Source organism: Zeus faber, assembly GCF_960531495.2.
Source record: "Zeus faber genome assembly, chromosome: 6".
NCBI classification, from domain to species: Eukaryota; Metazoa; Chordata; class Actinopteri; order Zeiformes; family Zeidae; genus Zeus; species Zeus faber.
The window spans coordinates 17542017-17551141 of NC_137201.1; the positions used below are offsets into that span (position 1 = coordinate 17542017).

A 9125-nucleotide genomic window follows, 5' to 3' on the forward strand; every position below is an offset into this window, starting at 1 on the left:
CAATGACAGAATCTTCAGTAGAGCGCTTTGTTAAGTTTAATTTACAAAAATAATCACATCTTTTCATGATACATATTCACATTTTCTTTGCTTATAAAAATGGTATTCTTCCATATACGTCAGAGACAACACATGCATTTACATTAAAACTTACAGTTAATGATGACACTACAGACCTTCCTTGCTGCTTGGAAATAAAAAAAGAATGGATCTTTCAGTAACTTTGCGGTAGTTAAATCAATTCTACTGGTGATATTCTTGAGAGTTCATCTGATGGAGCGTTACAACCATCAGTAAAATCAATTACTTAGCTTCCCAGCTTGAGGGACTCAAACCAGCTCTGTGTCTTCAGCCTGATGCTGCCTTGTGCTGCATGAGCTTTGATCCGCTGCGCTGTCTGAGGATTACCATTCACATAACCTGGAAAAGAGAAATACTCTCATCAAAGTCCAATACATATTGTTCTGTCCCAGAGTTTCCACACAAATGGCTTACTGATTCCCTCATACAATAAAACAATAGTGGACATTGTGTTTAAATTTGCAGATCCCACTTGATAGCTATATTTCCTACAAATACTGTATTAAGTTGATACTGCTCACATCAGGAGATGTTTGACCGCACACCGTTCGAGCAGAGTGACAGCGTGTCTTACCCCTGACCTAATTGTTCTTATTAATGGCCAGAGAGCAGGCATTCCCAATGCCCCGCCCCAGAGACCCAAACCTAATTCAATCCGAGTCCCCCTACTTAAATGACAGTACTTTTTTTTTTTTTTTTCATGAATTTATAAATGTAAGGGTTTTTTTCTGAATTGGTTCTATTTTACAGTGGTAGGAAGAGCACAGAATACATTATACCATATAGTCCTGGATTTAGTCACAATTTTTATTTTGACAAAACACTCATGCCTATTACGAAACTTAAGCCTCGAATTGTCCAAGGGTGACGCAACGCCCCCCCTACGGCGATCTCTGACGACCCCCTTTGAGGGTCTGGGAACCCAGGTTGTGGATCATTGTCATACCGTGTGTGTGGTCCCAGGGTACTGGGAGTGGTGACGTGCATGTGTGATGGGGTCCAGTGCTATAAAGAAGACTCACCGGTGACCTGGGTCTGGCCTTCGACTGTGTTGTGTTCTGCCTGATAGAGGGAAACCTCTGGGCTGATCTCTACCGAGGCTCCCAAGAGCTGCAGCCCTGCTCTAATAGAGGAGGGGACACGCACGCACACTGCCCCTATGGAAAGGAAAAAGTGTAGATCAAGATGAAAAGAAGAGAAGTATTCCAGTCCAACTACACTTGGAATTGAAGTTACATTGTTGAGCAGCAACTTCCCATGAGTTCCTCCGTTTACCTTTTTCGCTGTGGAGTTCAGCACTGCCACTGTCCCCCACATAGGCATCAATATCTCCACTGGAAGAAGATACTTTCAAATACCCATTTGAGCCATCTGCCAAGGTAAAATATACCAAAGAATTTGATAAGAAAAAACAAAAACAAGCTATTAAATAGGCTGAATTACTCATATTACATAGCAACAAAGGAATGTAGGCTTACCTACGATAATATCTCCTGACACATTCCTCACAGTGGCATTACCTTAAAGACGACAATAGAACAGTCAGTGAAAACATAATTAACAGGTGATTCAACAACATCCTACAGCACTTTACAGATGACTTTGCCTGAAAAGAAGAGACCAAACCTTGAACTTGGTGACTCAGTACGCCCCTTTTACTGGCCACTCTAACTGTTAGCAATCACAAAGATAATTGTTTCCATGCCCTTCTCTGTCTTAGAACAAACCTAAATTGCATAGACATGACTCATCATCCTCTCTGGCTTTTAACACTCACATTCTTTTTCTCTCTCCCTCTCTTCTTTAGCCAAAATATTTATGCCACGGCTTTGTTATTTCACAACTGTCCCTTTAAAAATTAATCCGAAACATTGTAGAAAAGTTTGGCATACAGTAAAAGGTAACAGATTTACAAACTTTGCAGTTCAAATTGATGGTGTCAAAACAACCAATTATATAAAAATAAAACACTTTAATATGACCAACAACTTTTTATTTTTTATTAATTTTAGAAAATGTATTTTCAATAGAACAAGACCTATTCAATATGTGCATTAATATTTCATTGACTGACTGGATAAGACTTGTTTTACAGAAGCCAGCCAATTGTCATTTATTTACAACATACTATGGTACCATATGGAGGTCTGGTGCAACACAATATATATTATAAACTACAAGGATGGAAGTTACTATATAAACTACACACATTCCAATAATAGAGTAGATTTTATTTGTATTTTAAGCCCGTTTAAGGCTTTATGGAATATTTCCCCATTGCAATGTGTTCCTTCCCTTGATCTTATATTAGTGTTTGTGGTGCTGTCGCTGTACAGACAGGTAAGATTAGATGCCAGGGTTTGTTTTACTTACCATGTACGTGTCCAAGCTCCACTCTCCCTGAAGAGGAACAGACAGATGTTGACTCCGCGTAGATGGCTTTGACCTTCAGAGTGCCTTCTTCTGTTGACACATTCATTACAGTGCCTTGCAGCTTCTTGACCTCTACTGCCTATAAACAGACATAAACCAATTACTTGACAGAACTGCATTGAGTTGCAGTTAGTCTTGGAAGAGCAGGGCTAGGATAAACCTATTTAAAACAATGCATTTCTGTCAAAAAAGGAACACTACTATAATATATTAGGTATAAATGTTAAAATGACTAATGGGGAAGCATTAAGTTAACCTGTATGCTGCTATCGCCCCCTAGTGACACCTTTGTACAAGAGCAACACAGTCACTGCAGTTCTAAATAGAGCAGCAACCAACTATTTTTTTATTATAACAGCATGCATTTACATTTCGGTAAAGTTTCAAACAAAATCAGTCATCACATTGATAGTTCTAAACATACACCATCTCCAGAGGTGCTGATGTCCACATTGCCATGGATAGTGCCCATACCAGTAACATTTCCTCCGTGGGACAGGACCTCCACCTGATGAGCCTGTAAATACACAAACAACAGAAAACGGAACAAGGAATGTGACATTAATATAAAACCATTGTTTCATTTTTAGCTGCAATGAACGCAGATTTCAGTGCAGTGTGGCTAGGTGAAGCTACCTTAACAGAGTGCAGAACACAGCTGCCTTTTTCTGTCTCAACCTTGCAGACATCACACTCCATTTTCTGGACATGGACGCTGCCTTCTCCACGAGTAGCGAGATACAGATCTGAAACACAAACACAAACACCACTGTGGAAGACCAACGGCGAACACTGGCCTCCGAAAACAAGAAAATACAGCGCTGCTCAGAAGATCCTCAACAGAATCACAGCAGTACACAGTGCATTGCACTGTTGCCTCACAGCAAGAAGGTCCTGGGTTCGATTCCCCCCCGGGGTGCTGTTGGCACCGTGCTCAGGCGGGTTATCCCCCAATTAGGGGCCTTTCTGTCTGGAGTTTGCATGTTCTCCCTGTGTTCACATGGGGTTTCCTCCATGTAACATCAGTAAGGACCCCCACCAAAAACATGCAGAACATCATCGTCTGACCAGCGATGGACATATGGAGCCAGGTCCCCGGGCGTGTCACTGCCCACTGCTTCTGGCTGCCCCCCCAGGAGGAAGGACAAGCTAAGATGGGTCAAATGCAGAGGAGCCATTTCACCAGCCACTATCCAAAGCATGTGCATGTGCTGTAGTGGCGTGTTGTGTGATGAATAAAGATTCTTCTTCATGCGGTGAAAAGGGGAAACTGTATTAGAGGAGAGTACTTGGTTCCATATAAAAAACACACTGCTGTGTTTTGTTAACCCTATATTGTACATGTTTTCGCAACTTTAAATGCCTTCTTTAAATCTACCCAAGTGTATATCCAATATAATGTATTTCATTTACATCACAGGGTCCCACAGCCTTGACACCGGATGACGTCATCAGAGTGCGGCGTCAGGAGGACTACGGCTCTGATCCACAACGCCGACACCGTTTGGACCAAGACCCACAAATTACATTTTAAAAAGCTCAAATGCGGCACCTACTGCTTTTAATGGGCGCGGCCAACTCCACCGACACGTCGCCGCCGTCCCCGTCGGACACGATGGACAGTTCTGCGGTCCCTCCATTGTAAGTCACTTTAATGTCATGGAGGCCGGCGGCCCCATGGACCGCGACGAGGGCCCGGTTCGCCTCGGGGAAGGCGTGCGGATCCAACGGCAGCACCGAGATGCTGCAGCCCAGCCGGGCGCGAACCGCGCAGAACGGGCTTACCACGAGGTCCCACCGCGTCCCGCTGGCGTTCGCTGGTTTGGTACCGGCAGGAGAAGCGCAGGAGGTGCGGAGGGAGGACACGGAGCTGTGGCTCGGACAGCGCAGTGTCTTCTGCCATGTTGCGAGCAGCTCCCGGCCCAAAGGACGCGCACACACACGCTGTGCCGAGCAGCAAAACATCGCGTTCCCTGTTATAGAGCGAGGTACATTTCCCAGTGGTTATATTCAATGTCTTCCCGGTGAAGGCTGCTCCTCCATACTTTACTCGTCCTTGCTTGGAACGTCAGTTTAAATGGACCACTACCCGCTCCCTCCTTCCCTCCGCCTTTTCGGTCCCATTTCATGCGCGGTATCGCCGCCTACCGGCCTGGAGCGCGCTGCACCACGTTCAGAATCCCCGACAATCCTACGAATCAGCCGACGTTGGTTCCTTAACAAAAACTGAACCGTGTATTCCTACCCGTGAGGTAGCTGTTGTATTGTATTAAATACTCAGACCTTTTACCTCAGGAAAAAAGTACAAATACCCTGCGCAAAATGACTTTAGTAAAAGTGAAAGTACCACATTGGCATTTATACTTAAGTACAATAAACGTTGGTCTTAAATCTACTTATAGTATTAACTTGAGTAAAGATGAGTAAAGGTGTCGGTTATGTCATTGGAAAAAAAATATAGACATTTTCTTTAAAAGTCTCAGAAAGTATATATACTTGAAAAATGTATTTAAGTATAGTTACAATGCCATTGTATTTATTTGTGTCTGTGTGTGTGAGTCAAAGTGCGTGTGCGATTGCAGTTCTGACAAGGCAAGAAATGTAAAAGAACGTACTCAGGTTTTATTAATTAGAAAAATATATAACAAACAAGGCAAACAATGTATAAAATAGCTTAGAGTAGAGCATGACTCAACCACCAATGAACATTCCAGTACTTAAATTCAGCAGTCTCTCTACCCTCATAGCAGTCTTTCTGAGCCTATGAAAATTTGCATCTATCTGTACTGGTAAAACACTTCTCACCGGAGATTTGTCATTCTTGATATGAAGCAAAATCTACTTCCCTTAAAATAGGATTATATAAATACTATATTCCATGAATAAGAACAGCCTGCGTTATTACTACTTATTACTGTGCTTCTTTTCTCTGTAAACGTCATTGTTCCATTTAAAAAGCTCAAAAAGGATATTGCGTATATTGTTTATATTTCCACGAGGCGCCAATATTGTATGAACAGGGTCGAATGAAAAACTACACTTAGACCCTTATTCTTGCAGGTATGAGAGCATGTGATCTCACGGTTGAAGTTGGTAAAAAAAATCACCCTTGCACAGAGAACTACGATTTGAGCCAGTCTCACCAGTCTCACTCGTCAACGGCCTCGTTCACGGCACAAGGCCCTTGGGTCTGATCATCATCTTAACATTTTTAAAAGACTGCCTGTCATTAGTGGGGTAATACTCCACTGATATGTTATGCCACGTCCCCCAAAAGATCCCATCTCTAACCCCTTTATACTTTCCAAAATAATATTTCCCGTTGAGGTTTGCTGCTATGCAGGCATCAAACCACCACCCGGAGCTGTAGTAGGCGCCACAGTTTCCTGACGGGTAGCGGTCGTTGTCCCTGTCTGGGGTGGTGAACGCCCTGTTGTGATGGTCGTAGGTTCGGCTGTAGCGCAGGGCGTCGCCCGCAGAACCCGAATAATTTCCCACCGTCAGGCGGTAACGTTGCCTCTCACTGGCCACCCTAAAATGCCCGTACTCTGCGTATTCCCTCACCCCATCAAAGTCCTCCAGCTCCACACGCAGCACCATGTCTCTGGCTCGGGTCAGGAGGTGGATTTGTTCATTGCCCAGCCAGAACTCCCCGCCGTTCATTTCCCCAAATCCTGTGCGGTACTCTGCCCAGGTGCGGTTGAAGCTCACGCTCCCATCCTGGCGCCGCTGTATGAGGGTCCAACCCCCACCGTGAAGCTCCATGTCACAGAACGCTGGGAAGGTTTGGTTACGGGGGTCAGGGGTCACTGGGTAGATGCCAGTTTGCTTCACGCCTCTTCTCAAATGGTCACCGCAGTCCCTCGGCACCTTGGCAACTATAGACAGATGGATATTGCATTCCCAACGATTAGAAATAATCAACCTGACAAATTAATCTACTAAATAAGAATCACAATAGAATATTCTTCCGATGTTAAGCAAGGCAAAATAGGTGATATGTTATCAGTGAAAATAGTGTTTGTTATTAATATCATATTGTTCTTTGGCAGACAAAATGTAATTGTGGATGTATCAACATTTTGTATGAAATGACTGAATGCCGTATGTATGATGTAGTCTTTTTTTTTTCAGAATTCCCTCTCTTATAAACATCTTTCAGGAGTGAGACGTACGACAGAAATGGCGCAATATTCTTCAAGAGCGTGAATTGACAGTTTAAAGTCTTCTAAACCTTCATTAAACAAAGCATTTAGTTACAACATTGTACAATAAATGTAGATAATAAATTAGTGGTATCCACCGCCTGGACTTGAATGACCTAGTTTGTTTGGCCAAAGGGTCTAAAGAGTGATTTGTTTGTTGCCTCATTAGTCACTCAGTGTAGGCCGTGCTCCACTGAAGGATGTTTTCCAGCTGTTTTGTCTCACTAACCTTAAGTACACTTGTGGTTTTATTCCTACACACAGCTCACACCCAGGGGTGTGCATTTTATACACATTATGCAAATTCCTCAGATAACTCAGACAAACCGTAATTCATGTCAGAGCAACGTTGATCTAACAACTGCTTCAAAGGACATTGGCAAATGGAAATCCTTAGAGTACTTTGTTTGTCACTGATGTGATACCAAAGACTTTGAACAAGCGATACATTTATTTTACTCTGTGTACAATAACTGTAAAAACAAAAATAATAATAATAATAATAATAACCAGATGTTAAACCACTGTTGTGTTGGTGCTAAACATTTTCACTTATTATTTTATCTGGTACGAAAAGTGCATAATACAAACACTGGCGAGACCAGTATTAAATGAAACACGTCTTACCCCTTGATGACGTCGGTTTTGGGATCTGGCTATCTGCTTCGTTGGCCCGGCTGACTCCCTGGTTTACCTGAAGGCCCACCTTTGGACGGCTCTGCCAAAGCTCATCCCGGGAATGCACATATGGCCTCAGGCTGTTATTTTGGAAGGCGGCCACCTGGTTGATCTTCACACGCAGCTCTCGTGCACCGGGAGTGGTGGGCTCAGGAATGAGACCCGCTTTACTGTGGTCGGGGTCGAAGGTGGCCGGGGTTGCGGAGCTGTAAGATAACCTCAGCCAGGGGGTGATTGTAGGAGATGTCTGAGGACCGGCGCTAGGCGTGGGCCTTGGCTTGGGGTCACCGGTTGCTGTTTCCCGTGGTATGATCTTAGGCTGTGCATTCAAATTACGATCGGTAACTGAATTTGTTTTTAGATTCGGTGATATAGATCCCATCGCCACATCACCACCGGACGTTTCAGCCGGTCTGGCGGTGAAGCCCAGGATGAGTCCATTAAGGTGAGGGTAGGGACCAGCATTTGGGAAAATACTAGTGCTGGTTCTTGGGCGGACTGTGAGAGTCTTCATCGTGCCAACGGCAAATTCTGTGTTCCTGTGGGATGGATTTGGATCAATAATTTTATTTACAGGGCTCAAAGTAGTTTGCATTTTGTCTTGAATTTCTGAATGAAACACTGTGTCGGAGGGACCTGGGCGAAGCTTTGGCTTCAAAGCGGGTTTCGGTTTTAGAATGGTCCTTCTCTGGTTGGGTGTTGGCTTTGTCGATGTCCAGGGTCTATGCGGAAGCCGTAGTGCCGTGTTTTTGTTCGTCTCTGGCTTTAGTTTTTGATTGAGGATAGATTTAGGGTTTGGCTGGGGAACTCGTTGAGGCCTTGCCGGTTTCATCTTCTGCTCAGGGTTACGTCCTGCATCTGGATGGTTGTTACCGCCCACTGGTGACTGGTGATCTGTATGGTTTTCGTCAAGCTTAGGCATTTGGATATCTGGGCCAGTGATCGAGAGTTGCTCCGTTTCGGTCTTTGGGTCAGTTATGGAAGGCGAAGGCGTCCGGCCAGGTTTTGTTGTGCGATCAGGCGTTGTGCTAGATTTAAGATCTTGGTCGGGCAAAGGATCTGGAGCAAAGTTGGACAATGAGTCAGTCACAGGCTCAGATGTGTGATTTGTTTCAGGTTCATGCTTTCTGTCAGGTATGGAATCATGGGAAGGTTTAGATCTTTGGGCAGGGTTAGTCTTTGGGTGAGCTTTTGGCTTTTGATTGGGTATTAGATCTCTATCAGAATTCGGATTCTGGTCAACTAAAGGACCCTGTCTGGAATGAACTACTTTGGTATTAGAATACTTTTTATTGGCGTTAGGTTTTTGGGAAGTACGCACAGGGTTTTGATGAGCCACTTTCTTTTCGGCAGAGAAATTAACTTCATCAACTGTATGCTCTTTACTACCATTAGATGGTTCATTGGAAACGGGATTTGGATCAGTTGGACTAGACCTTTCAACAGGCATTGGCCTTCGATCGGCTTTAATCTTTTTCTCAGGCAAAGGCGGTTTGTGATGATTACTATTAGAGCCAGATTTTGACTTTAGGCCGGGCTTGGGTTTTGGGTTCGGCTTTGGTTCGGTTACTGTGGCTGATTTAATTTTTGAGTTGGTCTTCATTGTCGTGGACCACTGCCTGACATTTGTGGCCATTGAACTTGTAATTGGCGCCAAACTCTGACTAGAGTGAGCGGTATTAGCAGCTGTTGTTGAGCCGAGTCCGTCGTAGGAGCCCCCACCTGTCC

General features: G+C 44.1%; 1 protein-coding gene across 1 annotated transcript; it reads right to left on the reverse strand.

Annotated features, from left to right (window-relative positions):
* Positions 1-18: 18 nt before the first annotated feature.
* Positions 19-4569, reverse strand: fam185a (family with sequence similarity 185 member A). Its single transcript, XM_080002425.1, has 8 exons — positions 4071-4569; positions 3151-3260; positions 2939-3031; positions 2455-2593; positions 1560-1601; positions 1357-1452; positions 1104-1238; positions 19-420 (listed from the first exon to the last, which is right to left on the reverse strand). The coding sequence occupies exons 1-8, from the start codon at positions 4477-4479 to the stop codon at positions 308-310; spliced, it is 1137 nt and encodes a 378-aa protein (XP_079858551.1). The 5' UTR covers positions 4480-4569; the 3' UTR covers positions 19-307.
* Positions 4570-9125: the final 4556 nt, after the last annotated feature.